Raw genomic sequence first — 27,032 nt, forward strand, 5'->3', positions numbered from 1 at the left:
TAGTTGAAATACTGTACTAGCAAGCAGCAAGTTAAATACAAGTATAACCTCTTCAATGCTGCGTGGGTTTATTATTATTAAAAATGCACGATGCATGGCCGAGCTTTGTTAGAACTTTGGTGGAGATCCAAAGGTTTCCAAAAATACCAAGCATGTCCTGCTGAAATACAGGGAAATGTGTATAATGTGATGCATAAAACATCTAGATATTTTCTATAAAGTTCTGTAATGTATTCAGTAATGCTGCAGTCATAAAACAATGGCATCTTGGGCCTGAATATTTCAGTGTAAGTGTGATGTAGTTTCAGTGGAGCATTGCAACCAGCAGATATAGAATATGTATGTGACATTGATGTACAGTCTGGAAAACGTCTAATTTTGAAGCTACTTTTTGAAATTTAAGGAAAAATACATGTAGTGAAACTACTCCCCAACACTAATATGGTCTATGTGTGACATGCATATTGTGCATACGTGCAGCATATGCACCCAAACCAAAGTTAGAGCCAGTGCTGTGTGACGCTGCACACATACACAGAGCCAGATGGACCGGCTGGGAGTTTCTACCTTGTCTCCATCGACGAAGGTCTGCCCGTCGCTGGCTCTCCTCCAGGAAATGTCGGGCAGCGGCTCGCCCTCAGCCACACAGGAGATCATGGCAGCGCTGCCCTCCACTGCTGTCACGTTTCTCAGCTGGGTGATATGGGGCTGGACTGAGGGCCAGAGAGAAAGAGAGAGAGAGAGAGAGAGGGTGTGGGGTTGGAGGTGGAGGTGGAGGTGGGTAGGGGAGCGAGGTAGAAGGGAGAGGAAATGAATAAGAGAAAGAGTGAGAATTAGATAAGTAAGTGGACAAGGGAGATTGAACAGATAGAAAGGCAGGGGACGGAGGAAAATGAGAACAGGGGAATAGGTGTGAGGGAGGGACACGCAGGGAATAAGACAAGTGAGGGAAGGAAGAAGGTGAGCAGATAAAGCAAGGGAGAGAAAAAGAGAGAGAAAGAGAGAGAGCGAGAATGAACGAGTTGAAGCGAGAGAGTGTCACAGATCCAAAGGAGGAGGGAGGGGAGATGAAGGCTATACCACAGGGTTTAAACACACGGTTGATGCATGACTTTGCTGCTGACTAGTCTAGGCCAAGATCATTTATACACCGCAATCACACTTTTCTCTACTTCTGGCGTAGCGGGAAAGTATGCCCTCTGGCCTATTTTGTGCAGATTCCTTGGCCTAGATGGCGACACAAAAACCGACTTTGTAAGTTTTATGGATAAAGCATCAAATGCATAAAAAAACGCCTCTGTCGCTGTGTGTGCACCACCGTTTTCTGCTTTAAATAAATATAGATTTTTGTCTGGAAGGATGCCTCTCCAATGCTGTGTGATGAGCGAGCGCCACGATAAGTGCTGAGGAGTGTGGCAGTGGGTGCTGCTCCCCGCTTGCCTCATCCAGATAAGACACTCTGAGCAAGCCCTGAAACACCATGCATGTCAAGGGCACAAAGCACGCCGCATGAATCATGGATTGCTTTTTTTCCCCTCCCTGTACGCTGCATTTAAGTCCTTAACGGGGGGGATGCAAAGTAGCATAGCGTAAAATCCAAAAGGAAAGGGGGGAAGTGAATGGAAAATAGTGACTAGGCTTTTAACTCTGCCACACTGGAGGATCTGGAAATTGTTTGGCAATTTCACACAGTGACAACCTTCGGGTGGAGAGGTCATATTAATTGCACACATGCACACACACACACACACACACACACACACACACACACATTTGTGAGGACATTCATGCTCAGCCTTAACTATTAATGGAAACAGAGCAAGAAGTTCCTGCTTCTTTGTATTTTGCTGATATTTTACTAAAAGCGACCCATGTTGGTGACCACTAGTGGTGCACAACAGGAAAACCAAGTCCCTGCTATATTTACATATCATGTTCTTCCAGCCCACTATGAACATGAGGGCCACATATTACCTCGCTAATGTAAACAATGCAGCTTTGACAATATTCCAAAACAAGGCTTTGCAAACATCTTGAGCTCAGAAATGCATTCAAAATATGACAAAGAATTTTTCAATGCAAATCAATGTAGTTATTACAGTTTTCATACATCGATGCTTGCTCGCTATTTGGCAAGATCAAGTTAAGCTAAGCAACTAGCAAGAGGTGAGATTTAACAGAATACATGTGCACTGCAGCAATAACTTGATACTGCTAAATAGTGAGCTGGCATTGATGTATGAAAACTGTGTTATAACTAGTTTATAACTGTTTTGTTTTGCTACATTAAGTGTTCATAACATGATTAATGACCAAATTAGGAACCATACATAAACCCTTTCTGACGGTGTGAAGTAAAAAGTTGCTTGTTAAAAATGTATTTGAAGTAAAAGTAACTGAGTTACTTTTTAGAAAAGAGAATGATGTGCTGTTTCCCATGCAATTCTACAATGACTAGAGGCCAGAGTTTAAACTTGATTAAAGCCAGATTAATTGCCTACTCTTTGCTGATTGACTCTCCACTGCACATAGCTCCAAACTGGCCACCTTATGGTGGTCCAGTTTCTGTGGCTTGTGGACAAATTACACAATTTATAATCTGTAATGGATGTGACTTCAAATGTGATGAAGCACAATATTTCTGTAAAAAGGCTGCACTTAAATGATACACTTAATGATACACTGATACATATACATGCAAAACTGCTAAGAATGAAATGGAATGAGGACTTACACTAAAAAAAAACGTGGTATAAGTAATTTGATGCCTGCGTCTGCATGGTTCTTAGTGGCGAGCCGCTCACTGAGAAATTAGCATTGTGCACCATTAATTAAAAAATACAATGCAAGTACAGGAAAAAAGCTGCTCAAACACACACAGGTGAGTAAATGTAATCACTGGCCTCACCTGCAACCTAAACTTAATCCCAGTTCTAATCCTAACCCTAAACCCAAGTCCTAACATGCACATAAACACACACTGTCTCACACACTTACACACATTCACCAACCAGCAACACCCACACACAAACACTACCACTCCTTCACACAGGTAATACATTTATACATTGCAGTCACACACACACACACACCCACCCACACAACTGGTGTTCCTTTCATTCCTTACACAGAATAATGAAATTGTTGTTAATATTACTGAGAGCAGTCTGCAGCTGCTCTCTATCTGCAGTGGTTTTGCCCCAAATGCCCTTCATCATTCAAATATTATTATCTGGAAAACGCCTCATTTATCAAGAAGAGCACACACACCATTCTACAGAGAGCATTATTAATAATGCATTATCTAAAACATTCCAACTGTAAATGAGAAAGAACCGAACCTCCAACAGCATTCTGCAGACGTCCTGTATGTACTTAAAGGTACGGACCACAAGTTATTCAACCCCATGACTCGGGCTATATTCTGTTTTGTGTCATACTAACAAATCATTCGCAAAGACAGATATATGTCATCCAAAATTTTGTTAGATAAGCCATTAAAAAGCAAAAAAAGCTAAGATGATGACGACAACAACAACAACAATAATAATAATAATAATCCATTAATGAATAAAACATAAAAACATGGTTTATAGAAATAAATCCACCTGGAGATGTGTGTTTTTGCAAACAGCCTCTTTGATTTGAGTTTGATTGGAGCAGGTAAATGAGCCTTTTTCCACTTCTTTTTCAAAATCATCACGATTAAAAATAAAAAAAAATCTGTAGGATTCTAGAGTTTGTAATGATTATAATTACAGATTATTATCATAATTATAGCTGTTATAATAATTACAAATGGAATACTTGTATTAAGCTGCCTCATACTGTCAGTCCTTGTTATCACACTCTCCAAAGGGGGGTGGGGGGGAGTGACTCCATCCATGCAACAAATGCTGATGTGAATAAAGCCACTAACAGGGAATTAAATTTCAAGAGAGGGTAGCACACTGACATGAAGGACTGGGCTTTTAATATTCAAGATACACGTAAATACTGATAATATTTGAGCCATTGATGACTTATTAAGGACTACAATGAAACCAATAAGGAGAGGAAAGGGGTATGAGCAGAAAATGTTGTGGACTAAGTGTATGAAGCCTCGCGTGCAGGACGACTTTCATCCAACCAGTCAAACTTGACATTATATTCATTCAAGCTCAAGCATTCAAGCTCCCGTCCAACCTGCTGACAGGTAGCAGAAAACAAAACATAATGTGGATCTCATAATGGATTTATTTGCTGAATCAGTTGATATATTATAGCTGTAAATTCACAAATGTCATTGTAAAGTTTTTCCAGTCACCCCAGTGCCTTGTTTGGCTCAACAAAAGGACTTTAATGGAAAAATAAACCCTTAGATGTAATGTACTCTGCTGGCGTAACCACCCGTCATCTACTTTTACTTCCCTTGGTGATTTCCTACGTTTCCCAGAATGCCTGTGGTTGTTTGCCTTGTTGGGGAGTATTGTGTTTCATATGTGACTGATGACACATCTGTAATGATACAAGCCGAGGTTGCATTACACTCTGGTCCGCTGAGGCTACGGTCGGTGCAGAAATTGGTATCTCTTACTCTGCCGTGATTGTTGCACATCGGTGCAAAACTGCCGCTTTAAAAAGGATCCTTTGCTCTTTGATTTTGATATTTACATTGATGTGTTGAAAATGCTCTGCTGGTACACTCAGTTTTAGCTATCGTGGAAACATTACATTGCCAGTGACTGTGATTAGGTCTTTTTCCTCATAAAAACAGCCATTAGCCCAGTCAAAGCAGCAAGACACCCTGACATAAACCCTGAAGGCTGGTAGAAGCTTTCAGGACCAGCACCCTTGGCTCACACAGCTTGAGGGCCATTATCACTGAGGCGCCTTTGGGCAAGGTACTTAACCGGTGATGGTGCTCTGCAACCAGACTGGAGACTGTGGCAGTGCTGGGCAGCTTCCAGATGGAAATTTGTTCAACTGCATGAATGTAAAAAAGGAGTGAATGAGCTTCAAGCATTTAATTGCCAGAGTGACCTGTCCGTGGCAACACATGGCAGCGGGGTCAAAAAACCCATCTGTGACGGTTTACCCCGCAGCTATTACAAGTTTTGCTACCACACAATAACTCATTCCTTTTCTTCTGCTGGGGCCTGACAACCTCTTCAAAACAGAGGCCTTTTCCCTCCTGAATTTACTGATCTCCCTGGGGTCCCATGGTGGAGAAAACTAAATCCAAGTGCAAATCTGTCTTCTCAGCTCATAAACCTGTACACACAGATTCATAAGCCGTACCCTCAAATTATAGATCCGCACTCTCAGATTTGTCAACCGTGTTTTTTGTTTTGCTGTGAAAAGTGCATTCAGCAGTGAAAAGGTGCATTCTTTAAGGACCATATCAGTAATTTTTAATGTTTGGTCCATTTACCACCATTTACCCACATTTTACATCACAACAAACCATTTTGTGAATCATGAGTGGATACTAATTAGAATCCCTCAATTTTCAAACAACCACCCTATAACGTTCTGCTTCTGTGGCTAACAAAGTCGCCACCAATCATAAATGACACAACTGATGATTGGCTGTGTAAAGCAAACATTTCCCAAGGGACTATTTTCCCTGGTGGAGGTAATCAAAACAACAGTGCTGCTGCCTTTAGGAAAACTAATGTGGACAACTTTATTACAGTGATGGAATACTGGTGTGAAGAAAGTCTCAAGTTTCTGAAAGTTCATTTTCACATCATAGTGGAATGAATGGAAACCAACAGCTGGATAAAAGTTAGGAAAAATGATTTTGGAGTTGTAAAATATGACTGCTTGCTAGGCTTAACATGCAAAATGACATTCCTTAGAGATGTGGAAATCTGTAAGCTCTCCATCACAGAGACAATGCATCAACAATTATTTATTTATTTTCCTTATTTTATATAATTTTTTTCAAACCAGCTCCATCCCTGGATGACTTGTATATTCCTACCATAACATGAAGTGAGAAGGGAGGAAGGGAATGAAAGGTATTTCTTTTCTTTCTTTTTTTTTTTTTTTTTTGTAAATGTGCTGTTGCCTTAATTAACCTTGAATATGTTATATGTATCCTAACATAACTAATCCATACACTTTGTAAATCGCACCCACAGATTACTAAGTCCTAACTTTAATTTTGTAAACCAAACCCTTCAATTTGCTATCCATGTGCTCAGTGACCTTTTCCTGCAAAAACAACAGCCTAACTGGCAATCAAAAATCACATGGTGATATAGCATCCGCCAGGCAAACGCTAATTATCTTGATTTAGAGATATTTAAAGTCATTTTAGCTTTGTGTACTTCAATGCAAATACATTGTGCTTTTCAGTCTGTAAGAGAGTGGGTTTTTAATGTGAGGGTACGGCTTGTGAATCTGTGCATGCAGACTCGTAACCTGAGAGTGCAGATTTACATATGGATATATTTTTTTCTAGCCCGTGTCCCCAGCAGGATTCTTCCTAAATAACACCCTTTTCTGTCACATCTTCCATCTAAATTCGTGTTGAAAGTTATACTGCCTTGCTTAAAAAAACACACACAACAACGAATATTCTTCTTTTTGGTCCTGTCATAAATAGTGATTCCAGCAACGCAGGGACACATTAACATGCACCGTCTGTGCTTTGTGGCTTGAACCCTCTAACCTCTTCTTATTGGTTGCCAGGAATGTCGGTGATAAAGGGATTTAAGCTCACACAGTACAACTGCTGCAGTCATTGTAAGTTGCTGTGCCTGAGGCCATCAGCTAAATGCATAACAGTAAACAGTAAATGTCATGTGTGAGCCGGTGATGATTGGTCAGTTTAATAGCATTTTACAAACAAGGGAGCATCCTTTGTCTTCCTGTTTAAGCATGAGATGAACACTATTCATCAAGGAGGGAAGTCAAGGTTGACATTTTCTACTTTGGGAATGTAATTTCAGGCCGCTGCACATTGGCAAGACAACTGAAGGAGAAGCACTGAGGCAAAACCACAGCCATCCTGGTGGAACCAACAGACTGACGTTAAATTTGAGGCAACAAGGCTCACTGAAATTCGCCAGGCCTAAACACATGCGAACAGATATGCATGAATGCATGTACACACACACACACACACACACACACACACACACACGCTCACACACTCCTCCTCTAACTTATACGCCCTGTACTTTTCCTGCCTGTGCTGTCAAGGGTAATAAAACTAACTTACAACTGTGTTTCCCCATCGCACTTTGCAAAGCAAAACTCCTCCCTCCCCCTTAACTTCTTCATTTAAATGTGCATTTTGAAGAACAAGCGGTTCTCACGTCTTGAAAGGATGTTGATGACTTGAGCATAAATCTCCATACATTTTCATGAGGAGAATATGCGCTATCAGAATGATCTGTGAGGAAATAGCTAGCAGGTTTATGAAAATATAAATTGAAATTTTTATGAGGAGTGCAGTAAATGAAATATGGCACAATAAATGAAATATCTCTTTTCAGTGGAAATAGATCATATTTATGTGGTTGTTATTATTGTAGGCTGAGAGATGAAATGAATGTTTGGGTTGTCAAAAAATACTTTTTCATGAAAGGGCATTTGTACAGCTCCTAATAATAAAGTTTCCAGGATTGATATATAAGGATTCACATTCATTCTCAGCCCAGTTGAACTTAAACACTACAAGACAGATCACATAGGGCTAATTTCAAAACGTGTATAGAAAAAGAGCAGCTTTGCTCTGAAATGAGAAAAGTGATTGAGGGCATACTAAAAAGTGATAGGCAATTTCAGGTCCTGGCTGACAAAATGATGCCACTTTTTCGACTAGATGCTTATAAATATTGATGTTGAACTTAAGATATCTTTTTTTTTTCTTATCTGAAATGGATCTTCTGGACAGTCACTTGGAGATAATACAATCAAATGTATCTTAGCCTCAATCCCAAATTGAGTGATTGCTTCTCTCAGTAATGAGTCGTGTCACCAATTAAAATTCCAAATTCAGTAATTACCAAACAGGTACTATCAGCACTGACACATCCCTTACTGCAGGCCTTATTTTGCGCCTGAGCCTTTTCTTTTCTCTCCTTTCATCCCCTCCTATCCCTGTCTGCTTTAATAAGGTCACGATATGTATGTACATAGCTACAAAGCAAAGCAAAAGATGGCGGATATGGATGATACGCTTACTATGAGCTACTGGAAGTATACCAATTATTTGAATTTACATTTTTCTTCGGTACAGGCGTTCTTTGGACTTTTTTGCCAGGATAATGTGCGCATTTGCACCGCACAGGGGGTGTCCATTATTGCACACAGCCGTTGCATTTCTTGGTTTTGAAGCAATGGCCATAATGAAATGATGGTGGTTAGTGCTGGACGGCTGGGAAAACCAGGCTAATACTATTGCTTAGATTAGGACAAGTTTTTGTTAGGGGGCAACAGAAAGAAATGCACTAGAAATGTGACTATTTACTTTTTCTGTTGAGTAATGAGGAGTGTGATTGCTTTTGAAACTGAATAGTAAGTGATGAGTAATATATTTCATATTCTGACTAACTCACCCAGCACTGATCTCAAACATTACATCAAAAAATGAGAAATAAACTGCTACAGAGGAAAAGACTCCTCCAAAAAAAAGCTTCTTTTCAAGAGGCTTAACATCAGAAATGCTCAGTTTAGGTGAAATGCCAAAGGTTTATTGCATCCTTCACACTCTTCTCTTTCTTTTTCTAATAGTTATCAAGTGCTTTGTTCCTTACCCTCAGCTCCAAAAATAGTACAGGTTTGCTGTAATCAACTGACATTTGCTTCTCAGTAATTCTGTTTGCTTTGTTTGATCTTGAGCCTTATTGCCCTTCGGCTCCGGTGGCAGCTCTCTTACCAAACACTTTGAGGAAGAGTTCCCTCTCCTCAGATCCTGCCTTGTTCGTGGCCTTGCAAGAGTAGGTGCCCCCATCGCCCTGTCGGATGTTGCGGATGGTTAGCGTGCTCCGGCCGCCCTCCAGCTTGTTGAAAATGTACTGCTCCGACTGCTCCAGCTGCTGCCCTTTCCTGCACAGAAAGCCAAGACACAGGCACACAGGTCAGGCTGGTGATCACAAGAAAGTGTGGCAGCAAACAACTGAAACCTACTGAACACATATTGTAGCAGCAACCAGCAACACATTTTTCAGTGCTGTAGCTCTTGACTCATAGCACTTTGGATGCAAAATGATTCTGCAAAAAAGGAGGCCAAGCACAAACAATGCCACTTTGGAGGTATTTCTATCTTTAGAAAATGATATAAAAGACATGATGGCATTTTTTAAGCTTACAAACTGTACTGCCTTGGACAGACACATTATAGCATGACTGATATAACTACAGATACATTTATCATTAGTAGTATGTCATCACAATTGTTAATACACTATGACTTCTTAAAGTCTGCTACTCAGTAAAAAAAATAGCATTTTTATGTTCTGTGACAGCAAGTGCTCCAGCCTCTTTGCAATTCAGTACATCTCTATGTACATTACATCTATTATGGACTACACTGCACATTAAATTACTCCAGTGTGGACCGGAATACATTGCCAACTTAATATCTTTTCCTATTGGACTCTACGGGGAAATTAGTCAGGAAAAGCAACTGCTGAATTGATCCATGTCTATATTTTAGCTTCATAGCAGGAGCATAATGGTGTGAAGCAGGTTTGCTCCCACACTTATTTGCTGCAACGTAGTCAACTGTGTAATCCATACAATTATGAGATGAGTATAGGTTACAGGCAAATTCTCATTTCATCTCCACCAAGGAGGTGAAACCCCTGGCAGGGGGTTTTGTGATCACCCCTGTTTGTCTGTTTTTCTGTCAGCAGGTTAATTACCAAAGTACGAGACAGATTTGCACAAAATTGGTGGAAATGTTGGTCATGGGCTACCACAGAAAGAATCAACTGTTTAGGCCAGTTAGAATCAAGAAGGGTATGACAATGGGCGGGGCTTAGGCAAAGGTTTGGGATGTTATCCATTACCTGATACTATTTTTGGAACCACCTCCACTGAGGTTCAAAGTGAGCTGAGCTAATACTAAAATGTGATGTGAAATGCTGCAAACCATTGATTGGTCAGGGAGAAATTCTGTGAAGTGAAGCCCAATACAATTCTTGCAAAACTTGTGTAAATATTGGATAATCTATCCATGCATAATTAGTTACTCTTAGTTAGTTAATATTGTTCATATGAAACAGCTGTTTGAAGTTGGTCTTGTTGATTTGTTTTCAATAAAACACTTGTGTGGGGCCAGCAAAGTAAAGTGAGTAGAGCTAAGGCCAGTAGAGCAGATAGTGAGAAATGGAAAAGCATCCAAGTTTCCAAAAGGGGAGATTACTGTGACACCTATTTTCCAAAAAAAAAAAAAAGGGGCAGGGCTAAGAACAAGGGTCGTAGTCTCCAAATATATAAACATAACATCATGAAACCCAGTGCGGAGATTGGTTATGCGTCAGGGCAAGTAGTGACCAACCATGCACGCTGGCTGGCTGAAAGGGGCATGTGTGATGATAACAGCATTGCTAAGAGGGGGTGAGGCTTAGCACAAATAGGGCTGTAGGTTCCAAACACATTGTAACATCACAAAACCTGGCGAGGGGGTTGGCCATGGGCCAACAAAGAAGTGATTACATTTTTGAGCTTACTGGCCTCAAGGGGGCATGGCAACATTGCCGAAAGGGAGTGGGGCTTAGCACAAACAGGGCCTTAAGTTTCAGCTGTGTACTCTGCTGAGAGTCCTCTTGCTAAACACTGAAATGAGGTTGTTGGGAGCTAGAGGTGAGAGAAATGGGCTAGTGGCTCGAAGGTCACTGGTTTAAATCCTTGGACTGGCTGAGAAAGTCTGCATGGTGAAAGTGAATAGAGTGCTCTCCTCGCCCTGAACAACTGCCATCTCAGTTTCCCTGTTTGTTATGGGCAGCTCCCAGATGTGAGTTTGAGTGTGAATGTGAGGTGAGGTGCTGTAGGAAAAGAGCATTTATGCTGAGTTATTTTTCTAGGGATATTAAAAAAAAAAAGCTGAAAGTGATTGTAAAACATATTGTACCTTTGGCTGAAAAACAGATATAGTGGAGGTGATGTTTATAGGTCGCAGAATTGATGGTAATATTATCAGCTGCAACTTCATTTTAATCTGTCCAAATACTATTGGAACCCTGGAATATGAGAAATATGTATGAAAAAGCTTTCATTTTTTACCTGTTCATCCAATATTGATGAAAATACCGAAAATCTGAAGCTGGCAACCTGTACTTTTAACCTCATAAGCCATTGTGCAAACTGAATCCCAAAGTGATGAGAACACAGAGCTCAGAATAATGTGTAACTAAATATTTTAGGTACCCCTCGGTCTGGACTCACATATTGTAGTCTGTGTGAATGAAGGGACCAACCTTATTGTGTTTGGGAGTTCAAATATGGTGATTGCTGCTGTCACACAAATAAACACATGCACACACACAGTAACTCAGCCACACTGTGGTGCGAGGCTTGCAGCCCCCATCCCCCCCACCCCCGCCTCACCGATGAAAAGCGTGAGAGAGGATAATTGAAAGTCAACGGAGGAAACACCAAAGCCAAGTAATAATAACTCTGGCGAGCCAAGGAGGAAATGAAGAGAGGCCTCATCTTTGGAACGGACAGTACAGAACGGGCTGCAGCGCCGAGTGTCATTATACTGACTGACTGCTGACAGGTAGTCCATTACCAAAGATGCACGGAGGACGAGGCAGAACCCCGCACTGACAGGAAATGCAACTTGGAGCATGGAGGAAGCTGGGAGGGGCGACATCAAAAGAGAAAAGAAATTATTTTGCCACTGATGTTTACACCCAAGAAGATTTTGTGTGTGTGTGTGTGTGAGATGTGCGGGTTTTAATCCTGGAAGGTTTGATTGAAAGACAGGACTTGGTGGACAAGGAATTGTTGTTCAGGAGGAAAATAAACTGAAAAGCTTGACAGTCAGACGTCAGACCTGAGTTTGGAATCAGTGTTGAGGTATAGCTGAAGTGATGTCCTGTCCCGAATGAGAAGAAGCGGTCAATGCTTGTCAAATGCCCTATAGTTTATTGGGGTAGCTGTGAAAAGTAAGACAGGATTGCAGTGAAGGGGAGAGGCAGGAGGGAAATACTGGCAGTGCTAAGCCAGCAAGCAGAGAAACACTAGCTGCAGTTACGTAAACAGTATTTCTTCATAAAAATCATTCTGATTAGAGATTCCAGCTTAACCGTTTACATGGACGTTAAATGCAAAGTGGTTCCACCTGCCGGGAAGCGTCTAATCTGACGGAAATACAAATATAACAGGCTATATCATTTTTTCCAATGGTTGCTGTCCCATCAGGTCATCCATAAGACAGGCAGCTTTCAAGCATTTCCAGCAGTTTTTGATTTGGTCGATGAATAGGTGGATTCCGGCTTCAATCATCTTTTCAGACACTTGAACAACTCATTGTTTTGAGCCTTTTTACCGTGGAGGCATTTAACAATCCTTTAAACATGTAATCTTTAAAGGTCTCCAACAGAAAAGTTGTATCAGCTGCAGATGAGTTGTGTTTTGCTGCCACTGTGTTTCTGTCAGATTATCACAGGTTTGTACCGCCCCTTTCAACCCGACTGAAAATTCCCATAAGGCATTTTTATTCTGATTGGTCTATTATTCTGATTATTAGTGGTATATTAGGGTCCATTTAATGCAGCTATGGACAAAAAGGCTAAACTACAATTGCAGTTACAGCTTTTTTTTTTTTTTAGTTGAATTGAAAGTTCACTTGGATACTTTTGTGGTGAGTCATTTGGTTTTAGCCTGACAACAGCGACATGAGACGTGTGAGTCCAAGTGGCTGGAATGTACATGAACTGGTATAAAGATGGGGCAGAGAGTAAAATCTTTTTTTTCTGATGTAACAGCTTAGGTTACAGGAATTACACCTCAGTCCTGCACTCTCTGTCAGTGGACACACTGTGCAGGGACTGTAAAATATTCTTTTAATTTATTTTTCAATCCAAAAGAATTTCACAGGAGTGTTATATCAAACTTATATGAATTGAAAAAAGCCCAGTAAGACTTCAGCTATGGCCACACTACACCACTTAATTCAAAAGTGCATCTTTTTTTCTCTCTGTATTGGCCTTCTAGCCACGCCAACACCACAAATTCTTCCACTGAAAACATATTTTTGAGTACAGATGGGGCATGAATTCTTGAAGTATTTGTCTGTTGGGTCGAGTTTAAAGGAATAAATGTGCCTTCGCTTGGTATAGCAAAATAAATCATGATGCAAATGAGAGAATTACTTATATTTGTTGCAGCTGTACCTCTCATAGGGTATACTGTAGCTATGTGGGTATGAAGCAGGGCTTTGCTGAACAACCGGATGCATGCTCAGTGAATATTCCTGAGATAAAAACGATAAGGATACAGGGTGGAATGTCCCTTACATGTCAGATGATTGCCTGCAGTGCTGAGATATTCACAGTGATAAAAGCAAGCACAGCATCCATCCCAAGGCAAATGTTGACAGAGCTAAATCTATTACCAGATTTTCACAGAGGCCATACTAATAAGACATATGTACAGTAGACTAGGCAGACTTAATGCAGACGACAGCAACATACTGCAAGTTCTCCCTCCACCAACGACCAGGACAAATCCAAACTAACTTTAGCCTAGTTTATAAATGCAGAGTCCAACCACTGCAAATACTATGGGGGTGGTGAAAACTGTGAAAAAGGCATGCATTTAATATATATACATATTGAGAATTTAGGCCTGACCTTAACACAGTCTTGCAAAATGCTACATAGACATTTTAACCAAGACTATTTTATGATAAGCAAACAAATAAACATAAGTAAATCCCTTTAAAAGTCTGCAGTCCAACTTTTTATGGTCCAATAAGTTTGACTGAAGGAATGAAGATGCAAGTCCACAGTCCACAACATTCTCATGTGCATGCTTCCATGACAACCCTTGACACCAGGAAGTAAGAGAGCACAAACACATATCCTGAAAACCATAATGCAACTAATAAGTAGGTGATTTGTTATTTTTTAACAAGGGGGATGGCCGGCTGGGAGCACACCTTGGTACATAACACACCGTATGTACACTTTGCAAAGGCCATTGGGGAGGAGGGCTTCCATATGCCTTTTTTTCCAGAGGGTAGCCTATTTTTGCCCTGGGAACTGATTTTTAGGGACCTTTACTAAACTCTGAATTAATGTATTACATTATATTTGTATTATAGGGCGGGACTGAGAGAAAAAGCCACAATTATAAATCCGTCTGCAGCTTCAGCACCTTGGACAGCGCCATGGATTTAATAACACACAGCACAGTGAGGCTACTTATATTTCAGAGCCATGGTCAGGGCTGTAGAGTCTAACTGGCATAAACCTCACTGATGAAGGATCAGCAAGTCAGGCAGACGAGACTACCATATTCAACTAAACAACCACTGTGTCCCTGCATTCTCTGATACTAGGGAATGGAGAGGAAGGACGGCAGGTTAACAAGGGGGATACATTTTGATCATTTGACTAACAAGGGCAATGGCATCCCTCCTCATATCGCCTTCTGGAACTAATGGATTCATCAACTAAACAGGATCTATCTTCAGTTAAAGAAAACATTAACAGTGATTGTCATTTGAAAAAGCTACTTAGAATTAATGTCTAAGTGTGTGTACGTGTGTATGTATATGGGCTGTGCATCTGCATTTCCAAATGCCAAAGGACTGTGTAGGGAGGGGTATTAAAGCCTTGTTTGATAACAATCATCCAATCTGCAGGTCAGTCCTCAGTCATCACAGAGCATGAGACTGATTACAGTGATATATATTGTCTGTTCTTCAGCCCACACTTTTGAATCCTTAAGTAAGCCTTGCCAGGCTGATTGGATGGATAATATGAGCCAGCAAAATCAAGATGTCATTTTCTACACATCAACAGGTTTCTCATTTCAGTTGCTTTTTGTAATTACCATGCCAAATGTAACTCACTTTCACCTGCAACTGGAAAACCTATTACGGCACAAAAAAGAAACCGTGAACAAAATAACTGCCTGGGAACAAAGCTCTCACAAGCGCAGTCTCAATTAGAAAGAACAACCTAAATACAGTAGTTTCATTTTATCTTGAATTTGAACACACAAAAAGAGTTGATACATAACCCGTATATATTTTTTTACATTTTGGATGCACCTGTCATCACTGAGGAATGGGGTACATTATATGCCACTCGCTGTGAAATCATTAAAAAATGGTGTTAAATTGTTAAAATCTTTCACCAACATCATGGCTAGAAAGTAGAGAGCATAGCAGGGCGAATGCTGCTCACAGTGCTGTGCATGTTTCCAGCTGTGATGAGCTTCTCTGAAATTTGTTTACACCTCCCAAAGTGATGCATCTACTTTGCTTTTTCAGCAAAACCCTGCTCCTCTTTCATACATTTACACCCACATTACACTTTGCACTCATTATGTCTGTACAAGTCTTGAGAACTACATCACTGAAGATTCAGGAATTATGCAACTCTCCACAATGTTCAGAATATATTTCATGCATTTCACCCTACATCCTCATAGTATGTCATTCTAATGCACTGCTGCAGTGTCTACATCATCCCTCTCTATATCTGCAACTGTTCTGTATGCTGTGCTGTCGTGCTTTGGTGCTTAAGTCAGATTTTATATGTGCACCTCAGTGCTAACCCAGGGGTTAAGCACAGAGATACATGGCCTACTGCAAGATGCAGACCTGAAGTGAGGAATATGTAATCAAAAGTATGTATTTGCATATTATGATGCATGAATTCTGACTTGGACTTATCTCTGTTTGTTCACTCTTTTTTTTTCACGTGTCCAAAACCTAATACCATATCTCCTATATAAGTAAAACAAGAAATCTGCTAATAAATGCCAAATACATCAAACAAGATATGAATAATTGAGTCAAAAAGACTTGAAAGAAATTAATTAGGCTGTGCCACACGCTGAATTGGTCTCTGAGCAAACAGAATGGCATTTAAAACAGTATGACAACTCTCCACAATTACATAATCAGCATGTGTACTGCCACGTATGTGTTCCAATTTTTATATTTTGTGATGTCCCTTCACATGTTTTGCAAGGTCCTGTTGTCCTTTCACTGTGAGTGCCAGTATGTTCTTATGCCACTTTGTCAGTTGTCAATATGTCCCTAAATCAGCGCTGCTAACAGAAATTCCTGCAAATTTGTCATACTTGGTGAATAAGGCGATCCTGATTCTGATTCTGATTTGTACTTGCTATTCACAAGCCTTCTTCTCAAACCTCTTTATTACCACCAATTCCAGTAACGATACTGAACATTTTGGAAATTGAATGAAAACTCTCCCCTGATCTGCAATAACAACTATAAACCATCAAAATTTAAAAAAAAGAAAGAAAGAAAGAAAAAAAATCCAACCAAAAACATTTTTAACACTATACTTGAAATATATTAGTGATTTACACTGCATTTCTGGTGCCATTTTTTTGTTTGACATTGTATTTTTGCTCTTCTGTGAAGGTTAATCCACTGATGTCACTGAGAGATATTCCCAGCACACGTACAATGGTGTTAAATAGGAAAACAACATATTACATGATTTAAAACAGCAGCGTTAGCTTTCAAGTTTGAATGTCAACTCCTAAAAATAAATCAGTGAGGGCCTCTCTGCAGACTCAGTGATTTGCAGCGATGTTAAACAAACATACAGGGAGAAATCCAACACGGAAGAGATAGGGCTGCTTTGTAGCTGAAGCTGCTGTCTGTGTGCTTTGTGTTTGCCCAGTTTACTAACAGAAAAACAGAATGACACCCCCCTCAAAAAAAATGCCCCAGAAATGCAATGTAAGTCATCTATCCTTTTTTTAAGAAGGAAGAAAAGGTGGAACTCACACTTAAAATGCCATGTGCCATACTGTTCAATTTAAAATTGTACTCTATATGCTGTCGTAACTTCCACCCATCACCACATTCACCCTTTCATCCTGTCTAGCTGTGCATGATAATGAGCCCGAACCCCACAACCTCAGCAAATGTCGTCATGAAGCAGCGGCACATCGTCACATTGTCTAATCTCTTATGTCTTCTGCAGAATCGAGTTAATGATCATATTGATACTGAAGCTGAATTAATTACAAGAAAAAAATGCAGCAGGCGTGATGTAATGAACTGCACTGAAATGCAAATGAGGCATTATCAATAGATGCTCAGGTGTAAATAGCCTTTCATGATTGGGTGCCGAGTAGGTGCAAGCTAATTACTTGATGAACTCTTCATACACACAACGAGGCAGCTGTTGAGTGGATAGTGGGGTGTCAAATGCTCTTCAGATGCTCGTTTTCAGACTGTTGAATACATGGCGTGTGATACTGTTACATAGCTGCTGGGGGGAATACACAAGGGGTGACTATGAATGATTCAGTTAGAAATGTGAGAGAACATGCAACTGATCTGTAGCCAAAACTAGAGTAGCACACTGGGTTTGTGCTTTTTCTCAAATAACTAACAATACAGAATGAGTGTGGTTGAGGATGAGCATGTTCACTAAAGAAACAGTGCACCCACAATGTAAAAAAAAAGGTATGCTTCCACTTCCCCCTTCTGTAATCTATCCATTCAGACAGTTTCTGTGATTTGGTGAGGTTTTCAGTCTGTCTCAATTCATCTCGATACACCGGGGCTGGATGCGTATTGTACTCAGGGGCTCAAAGTGTCAAAAATTGACATGTAAAAAACAACAGCAACAGCTTTTTCCAAAAACATTGACATGGATACTCGGCATAATGCACAGCCCTCGTGGGGGATGAGTTTTAAAGGGGAACCATTTCCTGCAGAAGAGCAGCGGCAAACTTTATCTATCCACTGCCTCTAAGTAACAATTATAGGTGGATAGATACAGTTTACTGGTGTTCTTCAGCAGGAAATAGTTCCCAACAAAACTCTTTGCCCCCCAGAGCTGTGCCCATGCTGGGTATGTGTATCATTGTTTTTGGAAAAAGCTGTGGCTGTGAGACTTCACCTGTAAAATTTTGATGGTTTGAGCTTGTATTCAGCTCTGTTGTATTGGGGTTAGGGAAAGAAGGCTGGAAACCTCGCTAAATAACACAGAAACTATTTGAATGGATAGACTGCACTGGGGGTAAGTGGAAATAAAAGCCTGGATGCATCTGAATTTTTGAATTGTGTAATCCTCGGTGTATTACACAGAGCAGACTCACACACTGAGTCAGGTAAGTACAGAAAAAGCTTTGGCTTTTGGATGTGAATCTGTGCAGCTAAACCAGAATAAATTGGCTACAGAAAGTCAGTCATGCATACCAAGGATTGCTTATTACCAAAAAATCTGAAGTTCTTTTACAATGTTTTCTAAAATATGCTTATCTGGGAAATCCTGCTTCTTGAAGAGTCGATCAGTTTCCAAAGTCTGATGTTCCTTTCTCTTCTGTCTATGTAACCTGTCTGTCACAGGGTAGAGTTAGGAGTTAGGGAGCCCTATTTCAGCTCCACAAGTGCAACGCCCAGTACTAAGTGCTGCATCCTAACACGTGGTCAGTGAGGGCATATCCAAACTCACTCGCTATTTTCGTTCGTCTAAGTGCAGCCTTGCCCATGTGCACTAAGCGTAAAGGGGCTGGGTGTAGTGGAATACATTAGAGGGTTTTGGAGAATAACTATTATGTTCACAGAATTCATTATGTCAGATGAATAAATGAATTAATCATGTCACTGCGCAATTCATTATTGATGTTTTTTCTTAAATTACGTAGCGAATGTAAGCAACGCAATGAAGAAAATGAAATTCAGGGTTACAACTCCTCCGCCAGCTGGCTCCTCCTCTCCTGTGTATTGCGTGTCAGGTTGGCGTGATCTACCTTCACTACATTCAGTTCAGCGTTCACCGTTTGCCTCCTCTTAAAAGTCATGTTGGCATCCTGCACAATACATACTGGCCTTCATGTACTGTGCAAAACACAACACGCCACAAAGAATGCACAGCTTTTCTGAGCTCTGTATTCTAATGTGCCATCTGACTTGTCCAAAAATCTAGAGTGCATTATTAGCCAAATGTTCACTCCACTACACAGTTTTTGCCCACGACAACGCATTGTTGAATCTACATCACTGCTGAGTTCTAGGCATAATATCTGGTGTAATAAGCCATGCGTGTAATATGTCTCCTAACAGCCACTCGTGCTTCAGCCCCCTGGAAGGCTGCATGAACGGCACAGTTGACAGTGAGATTAGACTTGGTCCTCAGGGCCCTTATCATGACTCAACTTTTTACCAAAACAGCAACATCTTGCCCTGTGCTTCCTCATTTAAACAAACCTCCCATTTCAGTATGCCATTCCTCTCACCTTTGTGCCGAGCCCAGTGTGCAAGCACAAAAATACCACATGAATGGGCAAAGCATGTTTCCAGGTCACTAAAATACAAATTGGTCACAGTGCTGCATGCGACAGTCTTTGCGGACTCACAGAAACAGGGCCCAAGAAAGTGGAAGGTACCTGTGCCAGGTGACGTCTGGGTCAGGGGATCCGGAGGTGATGCAAGTGAAGGTGACTGACTCCTGGTAGTCAGCGGTGGCATTGAAGGACTGCTGAGACACTGACAGCACCGGGGGCACTGCATGAGCAAAAACAGAGCACAAAATAACACAGTCAGACAGGGTTGCTATCCTGAGGCCCCAAGAGTCTACAGGCTGAACCGAGACTGAAAGCTAAACTCTGACTAGATTGTAAAAGAAAAGTCCTCTTTTCAGTCTCTGAGAAGCCATATTCAAAAAGCCAACATTTTCAAATGGCCCTTGAGTGAAACCTTGAGTGGGTTTACATGCTTTTGAGTTTTCAATGAAAATGCCATCTCGACTGGTGACAGAAAATCCTGTGGGGATTTCCAATAACATTTTGACCCAGCTTTGGTAAAAATACAAAGCAGCTGAACACAGCAATGTGCAACCATGTCGCTGTGGTCTGAATACTTACTACTAAACCATATAAAACAATGGCAAGATGAACAAATGTGTTTATTACATCAAAAACATCATACATATCATAGCAGAAAGCCGGTGCTCTGCTGTGGTGACGCCATTCAATCCCTGTCAAGTGGCTGAGCTTGTGTCATTGTTTTTCCTGGCAAGCCTTTTTCTACCAAAAAACAAAATGTCAATGCTTCAACATGGTGATTTTGAGGTTGCTGGATTGAACTGTGGTGACTGTGACCAGTACAGTTATGCCAGTCGAAATGGAGAGGGTAAGTACCCACTCAGAGATCTGACACCTAAGATTTGAAATAAACATTTTTTTTTGATCATGCTAAATGTATAGCAAACCACAACCAGACACAGCTGTATTCGAAAATCCCGAAAAGCACGAGTTAGAGGAGGACAGACACAGTTTCTCAACAGAAAAACGTTTCCTATGAAACTCTTTGCCCTCAAAGGCTATGGATTATGTCGCTGTTGAGTTTTTCACAAGTATATTTTTGCCAGTTTGAGCTCCAAAACCCATCTAGTTCAATTAGACTGGGATGAAGGGCGACAGACCCCTCACAGAAACCAGTTGGATGAAAAGATAGCAGGCGGGATAAATGGGAAAATATATGTATTTTTTGTATTTTGGGTGAAAAGACCCAACACATTTTTCACTGTTCTCCAGAAAAGAAGACCATGTGCTCTGCTTGTCCCTTGGTAATAATTTTGTTTTTAAATTTAGTTTCACTTAATTGGTTTAGTTTAACGGGTCGGTAAAACCAGTTTAAAGAGAAAAGGACGAGGATGCACACCGTAACACGGAGGTGCAGGCCGCCAAACAAATACATTTCAATTAGCAACAAAGAGGGGCTGCAAACTAGAAATAAGAGCAGAGTTTGCTGATGGTATTATTTCAGCATCCGCACCGATACATGCATGTACCGCATATACCCAGCATGTATTCAAATACTGCGTCCATACACACACACAGACAGACAGACATGTATAGAGTATATGACTTGCTATTCCTGCACAGACAGCAGTATTGATAAATAGCAATGGCCCTGATGACTTTATCAGCAGTTTAGGTTGAGTGCTGTCAGCGAGCACAGTGTGTCCCTGCCATCCAATCAGCTGGGGACTGTCATCTTGTCATCTGCTCAAAGGAGAGGCAAAGGAGAGCTACTGTTGCCTGGTCTTCTGTCTGTTAGCCTCCATGGTGACAAGGGAGTGACAGCTTTATGGCACAAGCATGTTTGTCTGACGTCTCAGTCCATTTCGCAAGCCTCTCCTTCCCTCGCGCACTGTACAGGACTTCTACTCCCACTCAGATGGCTCCTGTCACCGTCCCGTCTCAGGCCACATAAATGTACGTTTGCAGCAGTTTACTCCAACTCTGAGGCCCCAGCTCCTTGAGTTTGCATCATCTGGATGAGTAGGCAGTTATTTGGCTTACCTTGTCCCGGTCCTCGTCTGAGCCAACAACACAAAATGATTCACAGGCATGAGGTGACAGATGTTGACATCTGATAGCCAGCAGTTACTCATTAGCATAACCAAGCAAAACAAAACAAAGACAAACTGCAGTCTGGATCGATGCTCATGTTCAGCAATTTCTTCATGTTGTGTCACACAGGGTAAATTAAGACTGGAATGGATTGGGGTTTGACTCTCCTCTACCTCTAACGTCACTTAAACTCTGTCAAATAAACAAGTTGTTCCTGAGTCCATGTGACTTTTGTTTACCAACCCAGGCTGCTTGTAAATGGGCAGTGTGAACCTAAACAAACCAATAATTCAAACAAATATGACAAAGGAAGCTTTTTCCACTCTGGTTTGGACCAAAGGAAACAAACCATGGGTGTGATGACACCCTCATTCAAGGAGCACATAACCACATACCCACCTACTATAGAAATGCATGCACACACACACACACGCACACACACATTCAGAAACACAAGCCACGAGTTTATTTTGTGCAGCAATTGGAGATTTTCACTAAAATCTAGTTAAAATTAAGCAATCTCAGCCCATCTACAGTTTAGTTTGTGTCAGTAATTACCATCACAGTATCAACATCAAATTTGTGGCTACACAGGGGTCTATTCTCTTGTTGCAAGTCTCAACCTATTTGTTTGTGCTTGCATTAGGAAAGTGTTACAGCGCTGTATTTTTACTGGCAGGTGCACAGTGAAAAGATTCTGTCACTTGATTGTCATTGGAATGAAGAAAATTAATTATTTGCAACAGCGTTATTAAGGTTACTTCGTGAGATAGTTTATTTTATTTATAATCTAACACATTTCTCAGAACTGCAAACGGTGCTCATTTGGTTTGACAGTTATTTAGGAGTTAATGCTTTAAATTTGTCCTGCAAGTGATGTCATCTGGGGGACACCTGTAGATGCAGAAGTAGATGCTGTTGATAAAACAGCTTTGAAAGGAGCAAATAAGTTACAAACTTGAAATGATGAATTGGTTCTTTATGGATTCCAATCAAAACACACTCTCACAGTCTTCGGAGCTAGCAAGGCAAGAAGACATTTAGCACATTTCATGCATAAAATGCAATTCAATCTGCTTTACAGGCATTAAAATAGATAAAAACCTAAAAGGCATAAAGACATAAGAGCATAAAAAAGCCATCTAATGAACTGCTGCAGTGCAAGTCTTCCTTGAAAGATCAACTACTGTGCACCACAGTCTATTACAGCATTGGTGAAAAAAGCATTTAAAGGGATATCATAACCGCCTGTTGTTTGTTGTTCGCATTGCTATCCAATCCTTATGGCTGTCGAAAAAGTGTCAGCTCATTGTTGGCCTGTTGTGACATTTATTTATGCTGTTATTTCATTTTAAATGCACAAGAAGATCCTGCTGGTTTGTTATTTATGTTATACATATTCTCTCAGGAACATGAAGGCAGTTCAGAGATACAGTGCTTTGAACCAAATTACAACGAGATACTGATTACATATAGTGCCTGGGAGAAGCAGTTCCTCCGTTGACCGCTATCGGAAACTTCAAAACAGCATCAACACCCCTATCTCTGAGGCAGGAAAAGAATATCTATTTGATTTCCTAACACTGGAGCTGGTTTATACACCAGAACCATTACTTTAGGCACAGCCGTGGAAATGAATGGCAGCGGAATAGGACCTTGACAACTGGGAGAAATGATGATGCTGACAAAAAGAGAATTGGAGCCGCTGATGTTGCTATACACTTGTACATACATTTATGTGAAGTTAAAGCTGCTGAAAACTAACCATATTACACCACAGTGAAATATTACATGTCACACATTGCGAAACAGAAAAATTCAGTGCTCTCTGATCTCTGCGTGTTGCTTGATTAAGTTTTGTCGCAGAGTCTAGTTATAGCAATATTCAGCTACAGTACTGGATGTGTAATATTTCCATGTGTGTAAGGAAGAATAACACTGAGGAAAACACACAAACACACAAAAGAAAGAAGCACAAAGTAGCACGCATAAACACACATATCAAGGCACACACAGCTTCCCAGGGACAGAAATGGCTCAGACAATAATCAAAGACTATGAGTCCTATCCAATAGTACTGACTCGGCGACTGAGAAGAGCAAGCATCTGTCTGACATGATAACCATTGATTTCCACGCCAATAGATCTTCATTCTCCAATGTCCTTCCCCTCCTATGCTATATATCCCCACATCAGTGAGCCTTGTTGAAACAGCCCTGTTAATGAGAGACACTGCCAAGCAGAGAGACTTCAAAAGAGCAAATCAGCAACAGGGTTTAAGCATCCAAAAAGAATCTGGCAAGCTTTATGAATTCTTCATGTATTAGCCATATCCTTGAAACTTCAGAGGCTCAGTGGAGATAATGTGAGATTTAGAGACATCCCCATGAGCGTAAGCCTACACCACACAAACACACTTTAAGATACAAACTCGTTGGGGCTAATTTAAATGCATTTATGAAGGGCTAGAGGACTTGTATTCCTTTAGATACTAATGGGATTCAGTGAACTGAAGCTCACCCGTGATTTTAACATATTAAGTGTTTTTGGCAATGTCACAACCAGATAGCATCTGCTAGCCATTCAGCCAGTGCATGTTTTGGAGTTTTCAGCTTAGTAAGACTTTTACAGGAGTGCTTATTAAGGATTAGTTTTACCTTCTCGGGAATTAAAAGAGACCTGATTCCAATTTAGACGGTAATACAGGTGAACAAAAGCTGCTGTCTTGATACTTTTTTTGGCACCGTGTGCTAACATTTTCTATAATCACAAAATAAATGAGGAAATCTTCAGGGACAGTCACCAACAACTGTAAGGCTAATACTATTAGTTTAGTGGGTTTGACATCACCTGTAGCTACAATGGAAACAAACTTTGTTTACCATAGCTTGCAGGTCATCTAAACTGAGAGTGCCTGGAGGTTTGATACTGATGAAGTACAAATGTACAGGTTCAGTGCTATTGCAGAAACCCAGCAGCCACTCTGCATGCTAAGATTGTGTTCAAACACCACACGATACACCAGTTTTGGAGTGTCTTAAATAGAGAACTTGAATAAAGCATTGAACTGTTTGCTGTGGTCATTTAACCAGTTCACTCTACTGCCCTATATGTGACAACACACATATAGGGCAGTAAAGTGTGTCACACTTGCTCAAGACCTGATATGTTGCGCTGTGGCTGTTTGCTGAAAGTAGTAAATAAATGTTAGTTGTTATAACCAACTGGAATGTGGAAGTTAGCCTGGTGCAATGGCCAAAGTTTGCGGCAGGGGCAACAAATCACATAAAAATGTCTGCTAAACTGACAATCCTACACAGATGAGCTGTTTGAGTCTTTGTTCAACCCAAGGTCCAAAGGTTTGCAAAGATACCAAAAACGTCCTGCTGAATTCCAGAGAAATGTATATAAAATGATGCACAGGAAATCTCTTTTTTCTATTTGATGTAATGGTGCAGCCCTAAAACAATGGCTGCATTGACATCAATGAGAAAGTCTTGGGTTTGAATATTTCACTCAGTGTAATGTAGCTTCAGTGAAGCACTACAGCCATCAGATAGTGAATATCTGTGAGACATTGTTATACAATATGGAATATAAGTTTATTCTAACGTTGAAGCTACTTAAGGGGAAATATATAGGATAATTAGAGTTAAACAGCCCATCTGTTTACGCTGCTTGTGAGTCTTCCCCGTTCAAATCTACATATCAGGATTGTCAGTGCGGGTTTGAACAAAGCTCAGCCGCGCAGCAATCACAAATTCACTTGTGTGGACGACAGAGTTAAAAAGGTTTTCATGGAAAATTTCCTCCTTTATACCCTGATGTGACGTGATGTTGGAACACAGTGCAAGAGGGGAGTTTGACAACAATTATTACTCAAGCTGTGCAGAAATCATTTCAACAGTCAGTCTCGGTAAAAAACGGTGTCAGTGTTGTACAGCTGCTAGAGATCATGACGTGTTTGGCAGTGTGTTATGTCTGTTTGTATCTAATGCAGATATTACACCAGAGGAGAAGGGGAAATTGAAATATGTCCCATTTGATGAAACTCCCTTCAAAGTTTTAGGATGAAAAATTACAGCATGTCATCAGGAGAAGGACAAACATGCCCCTGATAAACTGGAGTAATGCTAGTGGAGCAGTGTGTGTATCACAGAGACAGAATAAGTGAGGGTGTGTGAATCAAGTGAGGCTGACATAATGTGAGCTCAGTTCAGGCAGATATTAACTGCATTATTGCACACTCACTAAATATTGTACTTGTAACGGCTAACAGACACAACACACAAAGCGATTATGTTTGCCTAATTTTTAAGTTGTATTGAAGTCAAACGATAAGTGTCGTGACTAAGCCTTGTGTTTGAGCTCTACCAGATGTGTTTACGTAGATTGTATTTTAGATAGGCTTACAAGAGTCCTCTGCAGTAACAGTAATGACAATGTACTTCTGAGATCACTTTCTGAAATCTCCAGTGTCTATTCTGTCTGACTAAGCTGCTTTGCCCTTTGGTTGATTAGCCATTTGGTGGGTGGCCCTCTTTTTCGATACACCATCATCGGCGTCTAAGGTCTGCTTTGATGATACGCTGGAGACTGCCAGCCAGAGTAGGTCAGCGAAGCTTCATTCCCCGCGTGCTTAAGGGCAAGACATCACTGTTATCGACGAATCTATGCATATTTATGAGTTCATATGAAAAAAAAATACATACAGTAAGTTATTTCAGCCAAGCTTTTGGATAAAATGTTCCTTCATGAGCTTGTATTCACTGACATGTGTTGTTCCAGGTGACTGGTGATAAAGTAATCACTACTGGCTTGTCCTTATACTGGGTTCACATCACATCAGTAGAAGTGGAAGAGGAGGATGGCATCTTGTTGCTGCAACCTGGAGATGCTCCCGCAGCTACCCAGCTCCAAGATGGAGATCATAAGATAACATAAAATGACCGTAACATGATCATTTGCAACATTTCTGTGAATTCCCACCCCTTCTTGGTTATGGTTGCTATGTCTGACAAAAGTTAAGGATAAGACATTATAATTTCCCACAACTATTTAACCTCTTATGCTCTTTGTCAAGCACCAAACTGCTGCAAAAGCAAATACGAAGCATGGATTGGTGGATCACTATGTCAATCATTACATAAACAATTGTTAATAACGTGAATGTATCTGCTAATTTGCCATGCAGACCCAGTAAGGTGGGCTTCTACCTGTCTAACATACCAGGCTAGTGCATAAATGGTAAATGGACTGCATTTCTATAGCACTTTTCTCATCTCATCTGACCACTCAAAGCGCTTTACAGTGTTTCACACACACACACACACACACACACACACACACACACACACACACACACACACACACACACACACACACACACACTGATGGCAGAGGCTACGATGGAAAGTGCCAAGCTACCCATCAGCTCAGGGGTGGTCAGGTGTTCAGTGTCTTGCTCAAGGACACTTTGACACTCTCTGGAGGAGCTG

The 27,032-nt window shown here is 40.8% G+C and overlaps 1 protein-coding gene across 1 annotated transcript in view; it reads right to left on the minus strand.

The window, feature by feature from the left end:
- Positions 1–27,032, minus strand: part of ncam2 (neural cell adhesion molecule 2) — a 310,228-nt gene that overhangs the window by 53,704 nt on the left and 229,492 nt on the right. The window contains exons 6-8 of the mRNA XM_030066462.1: positions 19,564–19,681; positions 8,876–9,045; positions 568–713 (exon numbers count right to left, since the gene is read on the minus strand). Coding sequence (XP_029922322.1) covers positions 568–713; positions 8,876–9,045; positions 19,564–19,681 — 434 coding nt within the window. The remainder of the gene's footprint in view (positions 1–567; positions 714–8,875; positions 9,046–19,563; positions 19,682–27,032) is intronic.

This window comes from Myripristis murdjan, chromosome 2 (genome assembly GCF_902150065.1).
Source record: "Myripristis murdjan chromosome 2, fMyrMur1.1, whole genome shotgun sequence".
Taxonomy (NCBI): domain Eukaryota; kingdom Metazoa; phylum Chordata; class Actinopteri; order Holocentriformes; family Holocentridae; genus Myripristis; species Myripristis murdjan.